General features: G+C 37.7%; 1 protein-coding gene across 1 annotated transcript in view; it reads right to left on the reverse strand.

Moving 5' to 3' along the window:
* VPS13B (vacuolar protein sorting 13 homolog B) overlaps window positions 1–20,942 on the reverse strand; it is a 5,424,989-nt gene that overhangs the window by 2,322,728 nt on the left and 3,081,319 nt on the right. Inside the window, exon 30 of the mRNA XM_044065647.1 lies at window positions 141–252. Coding sequence (XP_043921582.1) covers window positions 141–252 — 112 coding nt within the window. The remainder of the gene's footprint in view (window positions 1–140; window positions 253–20,942) is intronic.

The following is a 20,942-nucleotide window of genomic DNA, read 5'->3' on the forward strand; positions in this document are numbered from 1 at the left end:
ACAAAAGGGCTAAATTTCTTATCTTACCTTTACTTCTCATGAAGTCTATGTAATCAAGGCAGAACTATGTCACATTTGTTTGTGTCTATTTAAAACAAGGAAACTTTAACAAACAAGAGCAAACACATAAAGATGCTTACTGGTAAATGTCTTTTCTAAGGACTATTCTGCTCAGAGGATTGTCTGCCTGTGGAGCCATGCAGATGGAGCCAATTTTGAGAACCAAGGTATCTTCTTTCATGGGATCATTTTCTGAGAAAACAATGGGATAATATAGAGTGTGTGACTCAATGGTTATAAAACAAAGGTATAAAAACACATCATAACAAAAATTTTCTGAATATATTAATGGTTTTGAAGGACCTGTGCAATTTCTTTCATTTCAATGCAGTTGTTTTAATGGTAATTGCATCCTATATATTTGAATGGACTTTTGTACATCCAGAGCAGTTCACAGACAGCTAGACACAATTAAAAATAAGCCAAAGCTCTGCAGTTGCAAAAAGTGATACAACCTTTTTTTTTTACACTGTATCTAGTATTCTAGTACCAATAAAATAAGATGTACCTTTTTCACAGCTACAGGAAAATGTATGAATCCACTCTGAGAAGCTGTCTTCCAATCCACAAATTGAACACATTAATGCAGCGGCATCATAATTCAAACTAAGCAACCACACACAGAGATGATCATATTTTTTGCAAGCATGCATTCCCCATGGGGAAGTATTAACCAATGAGTCATACTGCTGTGGTGAAAAGAGAAATTCCTGCAAAAGCAAAGATATTATCTCTACAAACAGTAACCCTGATGTTATGGCAGACATCTGATTATAACTGTTGGGGGGGGGGGGGGGGCATTTCCCCAATACCTGTGCAGTCAGACTGACTCCCTTCATAGCAGAATCGAAAATGCAATAAAATTAAATGGCATAACTCAGTGAAAGGCAACATTGGGGAAATAACAGTTAACTAGTTACACATCAACCGTATGTACATTTACCAAGAAGCACATTATACAATAAAGCATGAAATGAAGTAGTACATTTCAAGTCTACATTTCAGACCATATAACTTTAATTGGCACTAGCAACATACCGTAAACACTTTCAGAAAAACATTGCAAGTAGCTGTTTCAAAACTAACATCACAAGATGGGTCCTACTCATAAATGACCAATATACTGTATATTAACTGTTAATGTCCAGTCAGCATCCAGCTAGGTAAGAAATATATAAGGGCCAAATGCTCAAATGGAACGTAGCTCCATTATGCATGCAGTAACCAAGCTGGACACCCTTGGATCACTCAGCACCATTCATGGCAGTACATGCTCAGTCTCAATGTTGTACATCAAGAATACCAGCCATAACTGTCCCCAGTTTTTCTCTCATTTCCTAACCTAAACGTCAGAAGGCATCATTAGCAGAATACAAATAACAATGTCATTTACAGTGTGTGTATTAGGATAGCAAAAACACCACATCTCACAGTTTCTCTCACAATGCAAAAACAGACATCCCATATCTGTTAAAATATAGAAAGAAGGAAAGAGAAGCAAAAAAAAAAAAAAAAATGCAGGACTGGAACTGAGCCACCAATATTAAGTCATATACTCTAAGGCAAACAGTAAAAGCAGCGCATTAACACACGGTCCTATAAAACAAACTGTATGCAAAATGACTGAAACATTTTACCAATCCAGGTGTATAATACGGACAGGTGAGGTGAAGTGAACTGTACAGATGAAGTCATGGACTGGCCACAGGGCTCTCACACTATTCACATTGATCATTCAGATGGTCAGATGATGGTTAAAAGTGGGTGTACCTGGCCAGAAGCCCTTTTTCTTAACTACCTGCTTCTAATTATTAAATGCACATATAACGTCTAGCCAGGTTTCGAACCTCAGAGGCATTTACTTTCTTCCAGGACCAAGTTACATACTTTTGAAAAGACATCGAGCCTATCACTATGAGATCATAATATGAGGCTGAAAGTCTACTGGCTCTTCAGGGATACATAAAAAAACTGACATTACCATAATGTCCTTGAAGATAGTTTGAATTAACAAACATAATTTCAAAGGACAAGACAATGAATGGCGCAGTGGTACAGCGGTTGAGTTGTCGTCTCACAGCAACAGGTTCTCTTGTTCGATTCTTGGCTGGGGTGCCTTCTGTGCAGAGTCTGCATGTCCTCCCTAAATCCATGTGGGTTTTCTCTGGGTGCTCCAGTTTTCTCCCACATTACGAAGACATACATCTGGAGCGTTTCTCCCTGGGCCTCCACTGAAAATTGGCTTCTTTCCAAGTTGGATTGTCCTAGTAAACAAATGTTAAATAAAGACAGGGCCAAAACATAAGTCTCCAAGGGAATCTATGTATTACCAGGTGTAATAGATATAGTTCTGATGCTGATAATTACCAATACGTCCAATCACATTCTTGCTGATGACTTGTCCTTTTCCATGAGGCTGTGGCACCTGGAGTATGGTGGTGTGGTGGTAGAGACCCCCACTACATTCTAGGCCAACTTTTATTTTTTTAAGAAAAAAATATTGTTTTGATAATTATTGGGTGCAATGAGTTTGCGCCAATAAATCACTACAAATCAGTCTCCAAGAACTCATAGAACCACAAGCAAAATGCCAACAATTACTTGACATCTCAGCAGAGATAAAAACTCTGTGGAGATCCAGGGAAAATTAATGTACAAATTTCCAACTAAAGGTCTCCATGAAGAAGAAATAAACTATCTATATTATGATTCCAGTATGTCTTGTGTAATAGTCAGGTATTGCCATATCCAATATCTGAGCAGCAGATGACAGCTTTAAGCCAGTATCAGTGGATTTTAACTTTAAAAGTACATATCATAAAATACTTTCTTTGTGGCACTTCATTCAAATGTTTTCTGAACATAAAAATGGAATCAAACAGGGTACTAGCAGTGCATTGAGAAGGCTGATTTATTTGTGTAATTAGGAAGACACCTATATATATATATATATATATATATATATATATAAAACTAGGATCTATCCTGATTCTAGTGAACAATATGTTGTTGTTGTATCTTTCGGCTTTTCCCGGTTAGGGGTCGCCACAGCGGAACTCCAGTCCGCTAATGACTGGCAGTATATTTTTAAGTACCGAGTTGCCAGCCCTGACGCACAACCTTCAACGAAGGTACGTTCATTCACGCATGTCTCCACACAGAAGACGCTTTAGCTGAGAATTGAACAAGACAACGTCTTACTGTGAGGCGACAACGCTACCGCAGCACCACCACCGCAGTTCTAAACATTTAATATCTTACTTATTTAGCAAATCATCACATCTCCTAAGCTCTAATGGGATCCAGTGACCCAAGAACTGATAAAAAAAAAAAAAAAAAAGTCCTCTGTGATTCTGATCACTTTGTTCTGGAATCAAGGATATAAAACCCTGGAATGAAAAACAGTATGATGTAGTCTTTCCATGTCCAAAATTAGAGATGCATTTAAAGCATGCCACAGTTTAACGACTGACTATATATTTGCAGGTACAGTTGTCCATCCAGCCACTATTGGATCGCAGTATTCTCACCAAATTTGCTCCCAGATACCAATGTAAGCTGAAATGATGAGGTACAGTGAGGATCTATGGTGAGAAGCTTTAACATAAATGTAGCATCAGGGGGGTCCCCCCAACTCTTTTTACAAAAAAGGCACCACATCTGTAGATATCGGACTTTGGTCCTATATCAAACAAAATTCAGTAGTGTCAATGGAAGCATGCAAACCAGGCTGGTCATACTAGGTGGTGGAACAGAGCATGCCACGTAATGGAACCGTGGGAAAAAAACTTATTTCTTTAGTTATTTAACTGTTTTTAATCAGGATAGTTGGAGTGATCCAAATAAACATTACTGTCAGAGACTGCAGATATCAGTTCCTGATGCTATTAAATGTAGAAAATACTGTCTGATCATTCAAACTACAAGTCCTGGGATACATATCAACCAGAACAGACCGCTATTTTATACAAAGTGAAAGTAGAATAGACAACTCTTTTATATAAAAAAAGATTACAGTACTTTAACAAAAACTGTACTATTTTTCATTTTTGAACTTATAACCAGAAATAACCTGAAATGCTGTTAGAGTGATGTGAAGAACCATGTGAGGTGGGGAAAGGATATAAGTGACCACGATAAACAAGTTGCATCATTTATAAAAAGAGAAAGTGTGTACATGTTGTCCAATACTGTAAAAAGATTAATGTTCTGAGATTTCCTTACTACTTGAACAATAGGTTATATGTGAAACATGAAATTTACGTTATCAAATGGAAGTCCACCTTACTGCCTTTATGTTAACAAAATGGTTTTATTAATGGCTCGATTTTTTTATAGCTGCATGTATTCCATACGAAAGAACCTGATCTAGTTCAACAAACATGCCTAAAATATTACACCATTACAGTTAGCAAATTAAAAAACAAAGAAAATCCCACTATACCATACCAGATGCTTTTCAGTACCTAATTTAAGAATTAGTGTTTGGCAGTACTTTTCTGCGCAATATCACTCCAGGTTACTGATTTTTCATAAGTCCTGAACTAGTCTCTGGTATGACTCCATAATTATATGATTAAATAAGAAATTGAGTACAGACAGCAGCTAAGATTGCCATAAAGGCACAAAAGACAGAATTTAAAACAGAAATTAGCCAGTAACTGGCACATACTATTCCATCCCTTTGAGGTTTCAACTGTACTGAAATAACTAAAATCTTCTATGACAGAGGAACAGAATGCAGTAAAAAGAATATTTTTAACATTAATGGTATAAAAAATATCACATAGGTGTAGCACAAATTTCCAATAAACACCTAGGACTAAGTGGACAATAAGTTCCTTAAGTTCAGTGTCAAGAAGAGGAGCCAGAAAGTTTCACACTGCTTCACCGACAATGCTGGGAGATCTGAGGGCCTGAAAACAAGTCATGTTTTTGCCAGAGGACTGGACAGTTTTCTTACTTGTCGAGATTTGATTTAAAATACAAAAGCATCAAACAGTCCCAGTGTGAAGAAAACCGCTATCCAGTGGTAGGATGAAAACTCTGAGGAAGTCTAAGGAATGGGCCTCAAAAAATTGGCCTAATACATAGTTCACAGTCCAGTCTCCTCAAGAATTTAAGATATCTAGTATCAAAACAGGACTTCTGAAGCCTTGCATATGTATACAGAGCCGGATCAAGGCGAAATAGGGCTCTAGGCAGGGTAATGGATCGGGCCCCTCCCTCCATTCCAGTGTCCCACTACTTGGCTACATCTCCCCAGTTGCCATAAACACTGCTCAAAACTCTCAGTGTGCATATTCTTTTCTGCTTTACTTCTACAATGATAATTTGGATTTAATTTAAAACTTATATTTCACATGTTATACTACAAACACAGAGAGACATTTGCTAAACAAAGCAATACAGTCTTAGAATGAAAAACTTAGCATTAAAACTTCACTGCCCTTGAAACTCACATTCACTGAAATCCACATTCTAAGAAAATTCATCAGGTCAGTGGCAGATTAAGTTTACCTTCGGGCTGTTTTCAAAGCATAGGCCCCTTGCATACATTTTAGGACCATGCAAACGTGCAAGAGTTATTTGATTTAAATAACAAAAACTGGAAACACTTGAGGGCTTGACAAAGCCGAAAACCAGAACCAAAAAATTGTCAAGTAGTGCAGGAAAACAAAACCGGGAACCTTCGCGTAATAACCTTTTAATTGTCACTTTCGTAAAAACTTCAGTTATTTGATTCACCTTCCTGGTTGTATTAAATTATAAAATACAGCATGTGTTAAATTTATAGTTTTGAACATTTTTCTAGTAAGCAATGAAACAAAACAAATGAACCAATAATGACAAAACTACCCAATTCAGAACATTTCAACCATAAAAGGCAAACTTCTGTCATTACAATCCACCAACATCAGTCAATGTGCACAATTACTGCTGAAGTAAAAGCCATCTGAATAATTCCACATTAGAGAGATCTTTAACTAATGAAGAGGTTGCTGCTAAACAACTTTATATTTTAGTGTTTCATCTACAAATTCAGTGCCTGAGTTCCTTTGAAGAATAAATTGTCTATGTTACATTGTAATAGGGAATGGATGGCAAACTGAAAACAGGTTCATAGTTACTAGGCATCTCCTCCACAGGAGGACAAACTCAGGACTGCATCACCCCTCCCCCCTCTTAAAATACAACACAGTATCAGCAATCCATCTACATGCTGTGGGAGTAGAACCCACAGCCTTCTGCAACAAAAATAGATATGCTACCTGTTGTGCTACTAAGACTGCTAATACAGTGTATGCTACAATAGTGATACTATCGGCTAAACAAAACAGTCACACACTGTAAACAGACTTAGCAAGAGCAGCAGTAAACTTCTCTTCCCTTAAAGCACACAGTTCCTTGAAAATTGTACCTGAAATTCAATTCCCTGAAAAATGCAGTTTGGTAGTTGGGGTACAGGATTCAGGCTCTTGCCTCCTGTAGCTAAGGCACAGGGTTTGACCCTAAGCAAATTACTAACCACCTGCTATCCCTAACTAGGGCATTTCATTCTCACACACAAACACCTCAACCTCTTTGTGCAAGAAATCTGGACAAAGCCTAAACAAACAGGGACAGAGTATAAATATTGCTCTCATGAGCTTAGAAAATTGCTACAATAACAGGACTTTTGTTAGTATGCATATTTCTACAGGATATAAAGTCTGAAACAAAAATGCCTGTCATTATTTAATAACTCCAGGCCTTTTTATGAGGAACAGACCAAATATGGGACAGAAATCTGGCCCACTGAGAGGTATGCTACCTACCTACCTATCCCTTATATACACTAAACACACCTACCTCTCTCTCACACACACATACACCTCCCTATTTACCTCCCTCTTACACACACGCACAAACACCTCTCAACCTCTTAGCACAAAACAATCTGGGAAAGCCAAAAATAATGTGGGGACAGAGCCCCAAAAAATAACAACAAACTTTAAATATTGCTCTCACAAACTTATAAAGTTGCTAGAATAAAAGGTATTGTGTTATTGAGAATATTCTGAAGTATATGAAGTTGGAGTCTCAAATGCCTGTCATTATTTAGTGAATTCTGTCTTCACTGATTTGCCACAATGAACTCAGAAAAATACAAATTTTATGAGGAACAGACTAAACATAGGAGACAAAAATCTGGACATTATGTGAAAATTTGGACAGTTGAGAGATACCTCCCTTCCCTTTTAAATTAAAAAATAAATCTCCTGGCCAGCGGCCCTCCTCCCAGCTAGTGGGCCCTAGGTGACTGGCTTAGTCGCCTAGTGCTGGATCCGGCTCTGCATGTATACAATACCTGGAGGTCATAACTGCACTGTACTTCAGCTTGATGTAAAATGTTAAGCAGTTCCACATAGCCCTTTGTTTCCAAAAAAGGTAGCCAGCCCCATCCATATGCTGCAAACTCACACGAAGCATGAAAATAGGTTGCTATCACTGTTCTAAAGTAGGCAGTCAAATAAACTCTTAATGATCCACAGACAAAGGAGAAGTTAGCGTCAAACAGCCTAACTACAGAAGAGGCTGGTCAAATAAGGAATTAAATCACAACAAGTACAGCCTTTTGTTTTTACCGTATTTTATTTATTTATTTATTTGTCTTTGTTTACCAAAAAAGTATGGGTAATGCCCATTTTCAGTGGAGGCCGAGGGAGAAAAACTCCATTTGTTTACATTTTAATTTTTGCCTTTGATCCTTCATACATCCTTTTAATTAACCATATTACTGTATCAGGGAATGCAAATGCTTCTAATATCCTACTTATAAAATCACAGCTTACTCTGTCAAATACTGTCTCTACATCAAGACCCACCAACAACAGAGGTATCATTGTTAAACATCAGTTTCTGGTCTATTTGCCCTTGTATGCCTTCTCAAGTCATTAACTTGAACTCTTTTTTCTCTTGTTAAAGGAATTGGTGATTGCTATAGATGTCTTAATTCTTGTAATAGTCTTTTATATTTAAGATTATCCTCCATTTTATTATCCCTAAAATATTTTTTAAAAAGGCGTTTAATCTGCTCCTTAAATCTGTCCCATCCCTTCAGAGTAATAGGTTCATAGGTAAGTACTAGGCTATCTGCCCGAGGGAATTTATAAGCCTAGCTAGAGTGTGTCGGCTTTCGCCGCCCCACTGATTAATTAACTGATCCTCTGTCAAGCAGAGCCAATGAAGTGATCCTAGGGGTGTATTTTCTGTTACCCATTCACTCGTCAAGGTTTTTCTTGAAGAGTGTTAGTGAGGGGCTCTGCCTAATGTAGTTTGGAATTTTGTTCCAAAGCATGGGGAGTCTTTGTGACAGGAATCTATCCCTCCAGCATGTTCTATTTATTGTTGTGGCGAGATTTAGCTCACTAGAGTGCGTGGCTCACAGTGACTTGTATTTCTTTAGGTGGAGCATGTCCATTAATTCTGAGTTGGACATGGCTTTGTAAGTCAGGCAGAAATCACCTCTGAGTAAGCGATATGCCACTGAGTATAGCCGGAGTTTTTTCAGTCGGGCTGCATAGGACAAATGTTTGAGGCCGGTAATCCTCTTGGTGAGGTACTTTTGTGGTCTCTTCAGCTGTTGGAAGGTCTTGTGAGGTACATCCCAAATGGGGCACTGTACTTTATGATGGGTCTGATGAGTGACGAGCAGAGGGGCACTACAACCTCTATTTCTAGATGCAAACCCTTTAGTTAGTTTATCTGTTAGTATTCCTGCAAGAAACCTCTCATATGGCTGACTACCTCCCACCTAAAACTATTATCATCATACATATATGTGGGGTTATCTCCAGTGCCTTTCCCCATTGTCCGGTCTTTCCAAAAACACCCTTAAATACATTAAAGCATAGTTTGAGAAAGTTCTAGGTTCTACATATAATAATTTTAACAAATGTTGTTTCTCCTTAAAAATAACAATCTTATCAATCCCTGACCATTGTTGGCATCATCCTGAAAAGAATGTAAACCCTGTGATGGTCAGCCTATGGTTACAATACTGCCAGTCATCCACTAGACCCATTTTTAAAAAAAAAATGTTTAAGTCTTTACCTTGAGCTGTTAAACACATTTGCCTGAGACTATCTGATACCTAGGTCAATAAGCATTCCAGTCTCCCATGATCAGTATAGTAGTTTCAGCAAAAGCTGTAATGGTAGGCAAAATTGCCTTCTTGTCAACTCTTGTTCCTGGTGGTAAATATAATGAACCAGTGTAAGTAGCTCTGTGGTGTCTTTATGGCCATTAATGATTACAAACCTACCCATCTTATCACTAGTTTGTGATTCAATAACAAAGTTAAATCTTCTAGAGAGCAAGAGAACAACTACCATTCTTTGCTTTTCCAGGGTAGGTTGTTCGTTCACCAAACACATATCCCCCCAACTTCTGAAGTTTCAAATGCTCTGTTCATCTATATGCGTTTTCTACAGAGCCAACACCTTAGGATTACATGACTTAATCAAGGTAAAATTCTCTCCCTTTTAATAGGGTTCTTCAACCCATTTACATTCCAGGATGGAGAGACCAACCCAAGGCACCTAGAGTGCCAATGAACATTATGGTTATCCCTTTCTCAAGGGCTCAAACTCTAATTGCAACAGAAAATCCCCTTGTCTAAGTCAACTTTGTATTAAAGAAAAAAATTGTGTCATCGGCCCCAAAATAAGCAGTCAACAATCATAAAATAACAATTACAATGTTCTACACTCTGTAAATGCTCATACCTACTGTGATAAACTGAGAGTCTGCCAGCCTAGCTAGATAGAATTTTGTAAACAATTCTGTGTCACTGTAAACATTAATATGATCCACAGGCTTGTTTCACAACTGTAAGAAAACTGTGTTATGTGTTGAGCTTCAAAAATGTAACCACAGTGCACCCTGCTGGAAAGAAAACAGAAATGTGTATAAACTCTATGCCAATGTAATGCACGTTTTCATGGTAGAACACTGGGACATACAGAGTTAACTTGCAAACTCTACGAAAATAAGCTGATAAGTAAAGAATTTTACGACTGTGTGTGATCTCAAGCTAAAAGACAGTATGTCTGAGCTAGGTGTTTTTTTTTTCTATTGTCTTAAGACAGAGATAATTACTAGGTTTCACATGTAAAGTGCCTTTTACTGCTCGGTAACCTCCTGGCAGCTGCAGATCATAAAGAAATGCTACATTTGTTAGCCAGGGAACTAAATCAGAAGTGACCAGAATGATGCAATCTGAGATAAGTCAGCAGTAATGTGTATTATCAATTTAAGACCTATCGTAGAGGGAAAGCGGTGCATTTTGTATTTGTCTTCAGACCTGTTAACAACTAACCAACACTTGCTTTGCTCTGTAAGTAGGATTTAGATCTTAGTATTTCTCTTAGAGATATATAGGAATATAGCAAGATTAGTCTAGCTGTTTTCTATATTTATGTCAAACTGCCCTACAATAATGTTTTAAAGTATTTCCTGCAATTTCTGAACTCTCCATTTTCACTGTGTTGAGTTAACAAGTACCATCTTGTGTTTTTATTATTTATTATTAAATATTTTTAAACCTTTTAACTGTGGCTGTTTTGTGCAGCGATATTTAAGCTCTCAGAGTACTTGCATGTATTTGGTGATACTGTACAAGCCACTCCAATAGCCTTAGCCCTGGGTCACAGTTATTATTTGGACAACAGTAACATTGCACAGTAGAAATGGACATCCTTTAGTAAGGGCCTTTAGAGTAGCTGATACGAGTAGTTAATGGCAGTGATTACTACCTTATAGCCTGGGCAGAAGGGGGCATAGCTAGTGAACTTGTACCACCCTTCCCCAGGAGTGTCTGTGTGTTTGTATATAAATAACACCTCAAACTGTGTGTGTATCAGCTACTGGTTAGACACAGAGGGTACTGGAGGCTTTTGCTTCACTACTCGGCTGAGATCTGAACCCTATAGCTGTGCCAGTGGGGAGTCTTATTGGGGATCTGGAGAGAAAAGGAGAAACCAGCCCCAGACTGACTGTGTGTAAGTGTTATCCTCCCAGTGTGGATCCCCCTCACTGGTGTTAGTGGTGAAGATTGAGGCTCCTTGATTATTGGGCCAGTGCAGAGGCATCACACCTACTATAACAATTAAAAGCTGCAAACAAATGAACAAAAACAGATATTTAAACAATGCACAAGATTTGCAGAACTTCCAAGGCGGGAGCATCAGCTCCTATATGAAAAAACTCCAGTATGTCTCCGCATCTCAAAGCATAAGAGTTATGTAATGTCATACGCAGTGCAGACATTATATAGGCCTGCTCAGCTCATCCTTATGATTAGTTTTGGCATTTCGTATAACAATTTTATCCACTGTAGGAACGGATACAATTTGTGACATTTTCCTTGGCAGGTAACCACCACCAATCATTCTTTCAGTACTACATATAAAATTACATAAAGTCCTCTTAAAAACAATGTTTTTGCCGCTGAAGTCAAGGTACTTAAGCTTCTAGTCGTCTTGTTGGAGCACGGTCTGTTAAAGAAACTACCCTGGCTCTTAAAACAGAGTGATGTTTAAACAAGGGAAAAATATATTTTTCTCTAGTATTGTGCTTATCTTTTATCTTGCCAGTTTCCCAATGTATTTTCCTCCTGGGTGTCCAGTGCTAACTCGGTCTAATTAGTTGTTTGGTTCGATGATTGTTTTAACAATTCCTTTCTTCCTTCTGCTGGATCTGTAAATGTTTTCATCATGTCTGAAGACATTATTTTAAGTGAAGCAGGATATAAATGTTTGTACCTGATGTTTAATGATCTTCACACCTTCATAAATGGTACAAAACTAATTCTCCATCTTCTAGTCATAAGTGAACAGTCCTGCTTATCAAAAACTCTCCTTTCTGCCCATTAAATTTTACCAGGATTCCACGACAATGTGAGGATTTTTTCTTTGAGCACAAATGTCTTACATTTTACAATAATATGCCGAGGTCTCCCTGGATCATCCCATTGTGGTTTCCATAATGAATGATGGGGCCGCTCAATTAAAATGTCATTTTCAGGCAATATACTTAGTGATCATTTCTTGGACAAATTCAGGGCAGTTCCGCCCCTAGAGCTGTTTGAAAACTCCAACCAATCTAATATACTTTCTTTAGGCCCTGCCATCGAATTATACGAGTCTTGCCTCCATATAATCATATCTTGCTTCCATGCAGGGTCTCAGCTCTGTCCTTTCTTCTCGTAACTGCTGTTGGGAATTTGACTGGGCATTAAGGGTAGATAACATCTCCTGAAAGTTTAAATCACTTTCTTCAATATATGTTTGCAGTGTATTCTTCATGTCTCTTATCTCATTCAATACAATTGCTAGAGACACCTAGGATTCATCTTCGTTCAGACATGTTGCGTTATTTCAAGTTCTGGTAGTCCCTCATGTTCATAGCTGAGATCTTCAAAGTCATGGTCAGGACTTGGCTTGAAGCTGCTGCTTTTTTGTGACATTGTCCCCCTTTTTCTTCATAAACATACCCTGGACATCATCGCATAGTTACCAGTTTAGTTTTAGAGTTCTACATCGGCTGGTGGGGGGTGGTTACTTCTGGTTGCCAGAGATCAAGCTGGCCGTGCTGTTGTTCAATGTGTCATCATACCAGAAGACAGCCTGCCTTTGCTTTCAATTAATTTTTTCAGTATATACCCTTCAATCTGCAGAAAATGAATATTGTTACAAAGGCCCTTGAAAAATAAGTACTTCCAGCCCAAAATCTGGACATATTATTTGCATACAAGTTGAATGCCAAGTAGTGCATTAACTTTTCCTGCTTCCAGCAGGATTATAGGACACTACTCAGAAGCATGTTAAAAAAAATAGTGACAAAAATAATGAAAAAATAAAAGCTCATTTTAAAAGACATAGTCTAAACTCAAACTTTAATGAAACATATTGCAAAATGTTACCAAAGTCATTTATTTTTTACTTCTGAAACAAGGAGATGTAAGACTTGCGTCATCTTTCTTTACATTACTGGTGGCACTAGTATGTTGGTCATGTAGTGTGGTGTTCTGTCTGCTACACAGTTTCAAAATCATGTGTGATGGGGGTGGGGCAGAAAATTTTGTGAAGGGCTAAATCTAGCTTGAAAATAGTCATGTTCCACCAAAATAGGGCCATTTGAGAGGTCTGTTTCATTAATTAATGAATCAAAATCATAACCTGACAATTTCTCTCCTTCCAACACCAAATAATGTCTCTGGTTCCTATCACTGAGAGAACTATTCTACTTTACCCAACTGTTTTGCATAACCTACCTCACAAGTCTTAAACTCTTACTCTTTTCTATCAGTTAAATATCACTAGCCCCCACTATGATTTCTGTAAATAAAATGGCATATCCTACTCTCCCTGTGAATTAAAAACAGGTTTGAGAGAGTGGCCTAATGGTTAAGGTGTTTGCCTTACAAACACAAGGTGCAGGGTTTGAGTCTCACAAGGGATAATTGGCTAGGCTTAAAATGGCTTGCAAGGGAAGTTAGCCTAGTACTAATCTATGAATCTATAAGTGGATATGTGAATGTTTGAGTTGTCTGTGCAGCTCTACAGCTTTTATTCTTTTTCAGCTGCAACAACTGGAAAGGCCGCAGAAATACCTCACTAAAAGAATCACAGGCCTAAAGCAGATGCCCTATGCTGACCGCCTTAAAAAACTCCAGCTATACTCTGTCGCATATAGTCTACTCAGAGGCAATCTCTGCTTAACATACAAGGCCATGTCAATCCCAGAGCTGATGGACATGCTACACTTAAAGATATCCCAATCCCTCAGAGCCACACGCTCCAGGGATCTAAACCTTGTCATCACAATAAACAAAACATGCTGGAGGGATAGGTTCCTGACCCAGAGACTCCCCAGACTCTGGAATAGATTGCCCATACATGCCAAGCAGAGTGCCTCTTTGGCCCTGTTCAAAAGGAACCTTGACGACTGGATGGGAGAAAGGAAATTCACCCCAGGGATCACGTCAATCGCCCTGCTAGGCAGGGGTCCAGGGATGTAAATAGTGTGGGAAGAAATAGCAAGGGAATTGTTATGGCTAGGCTTGTATAGGCCCCTAGGCTGATAGCCTAGTATCAACTTATGAACCTATGAACCTATAATCGTAAACTATTAAAAAAATCAAACTTCTTATCTAGCTTCTTGTCAAATCACAATGTAATTGTAATTTATGAGTGGCCTCTGAAAGACATGCGTGAATGGGCGTCGGACTGGCAACTCGGCACCAAAAAAAAAAAAAAAAAAAAAAAATCGACTGCCAATCATTAGCGGACCGGAGTTCCATTGTGGCGACCCCTAACCAGGAAAAGCCGAAAAGACAAACAACAACATTTTATATAATTTCCTTCCAGATTCGATCTCTCCTTGTGATATTTTAAACTTGACTATGGATTTAAATCCAAATACATGCAAATTCATACTAAATAAGCTACTTCTTGACTATCTAGTGTTATTTTCTTTACCATAATTATGTTCTTCCTTGTATATTCCCTTGTCTGTTCATCTACTTTTCTAAAATCTTCTGGCTTACTGTACTGTTTATGAAGACTTTGAACATTACTAACACTTCCTCTTCCATGTTTTATTTAGTATTTTTTTCTTAAATATCTAGGCTGACTATGCCTTACAATGTAATAACTGTTATACTTGAGTGACTTGTTCTCATTCATTTTTAGTTTGTCCTGTACGTCTGTGGATTTATGCTGTTCTTATTTATGTATGTGTAATGACCATCATGATGCTTGATATGTGTACTTTATATTTTATGCTAACATATCCTTACTACAACACAAGACTCTGTATATTAGCATTCCAGGGTATTCGGCACATATTAGTCTGTACACATTTTGTATTATTTGTATATATTACACATTAGAAAAGTCTTTATCGCTCATTTTACACACTGTACATATTCTACTTCTTTCTGTAAATAACTAGTTTGCCTTATACAGAGACAGACACTTAATAAACACATAAAATGTGGGTCTTTAAGAGCTGTATCACTATGGTCTATAGATTTGGATACTGCAACACCTAGGCCTGTTTTATAGAACTATGCTCACTTATAGTACAAGAAGTAATAAAACACAGTCAGGCAGATGTTGCCATTGCTGCCTTTCTGCTCTTGGTTTTCCTCATGCTGGACACCTCCAGTACAGAGTCTGGGCATTCTGACTGTACTCGGTGGGTGTTGACAGGTGCTATGGCTACTTCCCACATCTCAAAGCTACACCATTAGAACTAGGAGACCTTAAAATAAAACTGCTTATAGTTCTGCAATACACTGTGTGAAAGACAGTGTGTGCGCATATGTGCACATGTAAATCCACTACCAGAATTAGTCTTCTTTATTACCTCCAATGAGTTATTTCACATGAATGCAATTGAGTTATCAACTGTACATGTAACTGTTAATATTTACTACTGAATGTCTGTTTAAAAATGTTTGTTATATGTTGGAGCTATTCTCACCAGGCCTCCATGATGGGCAAACCCAGCAAACAAAATCAAAATAAAAAATAAACAAAAGAAAAATAAATAATTAGCAGGAAAAGCAGCATATACTTGGAAGAATTACGTAAAGAAATTAACAAAATCAGAAAAAATGTGGTAGAAAAGATGAAATGAAGCAAAAGCTAGTGTAGTCAGAAAACTGCAGGCAAGAGGGGCCTCAATCAACCAGGCAGATAGCGAGGTTCAAAGGATGTTTAAAGGCAATGAATGTTATTAGGAGGACGTATGAGGGATCGGAGGTGAAAATTAAAGTGGGTGGGTTCCTAGTTGATAATTTCTGTTTGAGCCAAGGAACCAAGCAGGGATGTCTTCTTTCCTCTTTTATTATTTGCATTATACTTGGAACCATTGGCAAAGGAAATAAGGGACTCAGAAATTCAAGGATATATTGTTAAATTGTTATGGTAGTCAAGAAAAGCTAGCTCTATTTCTAGATGATATTTTATACCTGATAAAACTAGAAAAAGGCATTTCAGTGTTGTAGAACATTTTTAGACAGTTTCAAATCTTTTTGGGATACAAAATTAATGAAGCTAAAATAAAGGCAACAGCTGTAAATTATGCACCCACACACAAACTGGTTCAGCAATATTCATATTTATGGGGACATGATAAAATGAAGTACTTAGGACCATGGATTAAAAAGGATTCTGGTGTGGCAGCTAAGGATATGTGGGAAGAGACTAAACAAAAGATAATACAAACACTGAGAAAATGGAAGCTGTGTTATATGGATATGGATAGTAAGATACAAGCAGTTAAAATGTTTTTAGTACCTTTAGTTTTATACACAGGTCAAGCATATTTTTTTATCAACCAGAGAAGTAGTGGATAGCAATTACTAAAGAGCTGAAAGATTTTATCTGCAAGGGAAAGATGGCAAGGATCAAGTGGGATAAGCTGATTCTTCCAAAAGAACAAGGCAGTTTGGGGAATACCTGACTTGAAGGGGTATTTCAGAGCTACAAAGTTAAGGCTCCTATACATAGCACAAGCAGAAACCTATAATTCAAAGTGGAAAGGGGTGATGATGAAATGGGGGGAAGCTCAAGAAACAAGGAGATACTGAGATTTTGGATGCAGATCCTTAAGAAAAACAATAACCATACAGAATAGGGTTTTTATCAGTTATTCGAAACTTCAGCAGTTTGAACGCCATATGTTCGAACTGTGAAGTTCAAAAACTGATTATCGCGAAGCCACGGAACACCAAATTCTTTCCCAGGGAAAGAATTTGGTGGGCTGTTTCTGTGGCTTCGTGATTTTTAACACTGTGGTGGAAAGTTATGTGTCGAGTTCAGGTAAGTGTGCGATTGTGTGGACGTTAGGGCGCAGGTGAGGTGGGTGTGTGACAGTGAGACTATAGGCTTAGGGCGGGATAGGTAAGTTAAGGTTAGGGCGCGGGTCAAGTGAGTGTGCGAAAGTGATGGGCCTTAGGGTTAGGGTTTGGGTTAAGGTAAGTGGAGAGATAGTAGTGTATGTACAGTTTAGTGTAGGGTTAGATGTAGGATTTTAAGTGTATGTGTGTGGATTGCTGTTTTTTTGGTGTACTTGTGTTGTGTGTGTCTTACTTGGAACAGCAATTTTTTTTTCCTGGGAAAAAAATCACTGTTCTAAGCCTTCGATGGTTTTGCACTTCGAGGTTAGAAGTTCGAACATATGGTGTTCGAACGTCTGCCGTTTCGACGATGTGATATAGACCCTACAGAATATTATATCTATAAAGTAGCAGAAAGTATCTAAGAACAACACAGGAGTAGAGAAAGGGGATTCTGCTGATAGCGATGACTGCACTTGAGAATACAGACAACAAACAAGAAGAGGCTGGAATTTATTAGAGAAGAATAGAAAACGAACTAAGGTACTGGAAGCAAATAATTAGAGGGGAAGGTAATAGAATAGGAAGAGGCCAATAATTTACTTGGACTGCAGGCTACAGATTGCCTATACTTTCATATCAATCCATGACAGGGAAGGCAAAGGGAAAGGAATAGGGTGAACCTAAACAAAATACCAGCACTGGTAGATTTTTTAGTAGAATCTAGAACATAAGCTGCTGTTAAAAAAAGGAATAAATAGTACAGCATATAAAATATTACATAACTATAAGAATCAATCAGAGGAGGTTATAAAGGATTGGGAAGAGAGACTGGATAAGCAATTCACAAAGAAACAATGGGGAGATATATGTATGTCTCCCAATTATCTAACAAAGTTTAGAAGATTTAGGATCTTTGCTGGAAGTGTTTACATAGGCATTTTTATACTCTAAGTAGACTCCAAAGAATTTTTCCGCAGGTAGACAGCAAATGTTGGCGGTGTGATGGGAAAGAAAGAGGTAATAGGGAACATACTTTCTGGGAGTGTATTGAGTTGGCAGACTTTAAAGATTCCCTCCAGACTACCTTACCAGAGATACTGGGTTAGCAAAAGTTTAACTAGGGAAATGATTTTCTGAGCTATGATACAGAATCAGAATTGCCTAGACATATTACGACTTTGCTGAGTCTAATCATAGTGGTTGCTAAAAATGCAATTACTAGGAAATGTAAATTAAAGTCTAAACAAACTGCACTAAAAGCAGTGAACATGGTAACAGAAGCAAAACAACTGTAACTGGGATCTTTAGAAAAGGGTTGGAGCAGATTACACAGAAAAAAATGGGAACTGAACAATACATGCAGAGGAAGAATGAGGTTTAAAAGAAGGCAGGATTTGAATGAGCTATGTAATGTTTGACTGACAACGACTGTATAGATTACAAGTGATGCATAATGTCTGCAACTAAAATGATGTCAATATGGTTTGTGATGCACAATGTTTGCAACAAAAATTATGTCAATATAGCTTGTTTTCATTTATATAAATGTGTGATAGCCTACGTCATATGTGATAATTTAATAAAGATGTTTCTTATTCAATAAAAAGAAATGATCTTATGTAAAAAAAAAAAAAAAAAAAAAGCAATGAATATTAGCAAGACAGAGGTTGAGATGGGATGAAAGAGGCAACAACATAATGAGCTAAATGAACAGAGGATAGGATATCAACAAAGAAAAGGAAGGATAACAAAAGTAGCTATTCATACTGGTGATGGACTACATTAGCAAATAGGTCAGAGGGCACACATTAATAAAGCTGCTGTATTCAGATGATGTGGTACAACAAGCAAACTGAACAGGAACTTCAGCAAATGATTGGGGACTGAAATGCAACACTGATGACACACAGGATGAAACTGAGTACAGAAAAGACAGCTGTCATGGCAGCAAATGGTGGAAATCAAAAGAAGCTGAAAAATACAAGAGACGTAGCAAAGCTAATGACTTCACTGTGGAATACCTTAAACCTACCAGGGCTAAGGGGTATATGCAATTGACCCCTTAAAGACACACCAATGCTTCAGCTACATAGCTTCTGAATGCCCATAATTTTTTATGTCTTTATTGGTATGTTCAAGGCCAATAAAGCCATGAACTTTTGCCGACTTGGCTTGAAAGGCTTTCTAAAGAAAGATTGAGGGCTTATAGGACAGTACCTTTGGTACTTTGGAACTGGTGAAATAAAAATCAGTTTCACTCCTTGCATTAATGCACCTCTTTTCTCTAATGTTTTGAGGGCCTCTGGGAGGAATTCCGAAAATGGAAATTTTTGTAAGGGAGCAATTAATATCGCCTGTGAATTCATGTTCTGAGAGCCTTTAGCCTGACCCAGACATGTCTGTGCATCACACAGCTAGAGGTAGCAGCTCTTGACACATTATCTACTGCATTATAAGCACATTTTATTGATGATTTGTAACCTGTGAAGCAGGAGATACCAAGCTTGATAAGGGTGTCTGAAGCAAGAAGGTAGAAAGTGGACTCCTGCATGTGAAAAAATAAACGGCAGATACTTTCTCCTTAGGGAGAAAAAATTATCACAAGGACTATGCACATTCCACCAAGCTAGGCACACATAAATGTGGGGCTTGCAATCAGTGTCATTTTATTATTAATGACAGCAGTTTGTATATTCCTTCAAGGAATTTTAAATTTAACACGGTCAGTTACCACAACTGCGGGGCGAAAGGGGTTGTATATCTTGGAATATGTACTCAATGTCTCGGTTTTTACGTTGGAAAAACCAAGAGGCCCCTAAGGAGAAGAATATACGAGCATTTATACGACGTCTCCAAAAAGAAGGACACAAACACTTTTTACAAACATCTTACACAATGCCCTAATATGCAGTTGAAGTTTTTGGTTCTAGAACAGGTAACACAGGACCCCAGGGGAGGTGATTGGGATTCACGTCTTGAATATAAAGAACTTTTGTGGCAATTAAAACTAAATGCTGCAAGACCCCCCTGGACTTAACGACAATGTCAGCATTGCAAGTGTGCTTAAGTTAAGAAGGGCAAGGTTGTAAATTGTGCAAATCTTTGTTTGGGCATTTCATTATGGCTTACTTGATTTTTGGTTCTACATTGTTTTTTATGCATTTTTTACATTTTACATTTCTCACCTATATTTTATTTATACGGACTATTGGATAGTCACTTAGCGACATCTCATATTAGTTCATTTACATTCACAATTACACCGATGGTTTAAATGATTTTAGATATTTACAGTTTTAAGTTTCACATGTTTAACACGATGTTTCTTATTCCATTATTTTTATTTAGTCTTTCTCAAGATTTTGAATTTTATATACACACTTTTGTGCAATGTTTTTTTTAAATTTCATGTAATTGAATTAAGGAGTTTGGATCAATTAGATGTCATGTGACTAGTATTATGTATATATTACGGCACTTTTTTAGTGTTCTACATCTTGATAAAGCCTGGTATGAACCAGGCGAAAGCGCTTGATTTATTTTTGGTTTTTATGCTTTATTAAAGTTTGTACACAATTTTTGCTTCGATTTGGTCGTCCTTATCTGTCAAGCTTACATGATCACCAATGTGCAAACTCAAAGATTTCTAGACTGTCAATAAAAATGCCCTGGAACAGCTAGTCTGCACTCCTACTAGGGGTACACATATCCCAGACCTGGTAGTTACAAATATGGGGGAGCATTGCACCCCCAAATGTAATGTACTCACTGGTTAGATCAGACCACAAAGAGTTCCCCTTTGAAATAAATATAAAACTAGAACCCCCATCCAACCCAAGAACCACTGAAAATTTTTCTAAGACTAACTACCGCTTATTAAGTAATGGCATAGCTAATTTCCAGTCTCCCCCCTCAAAGCCAAAAAATATGGAGGCCTATACAAAATTGTACACAAGCACTGCACAACCATATCAACTTCTGCATG

Source organism: Protopterus annectens, chromosome 3.part0 (assembly GCF_019279795.1).
Source record: "Protopterus annectens isolate FY-2018-M chromosome 3.part0, PAN1.0, whole genome shotgun sequence".
In the NCBI taxonomy this organism is placed as follows: Eukaryota; Metazoa; Chordata; order Ceratodontiformes; family Protopteridae; genus Protopterus; species Protopterus annectens.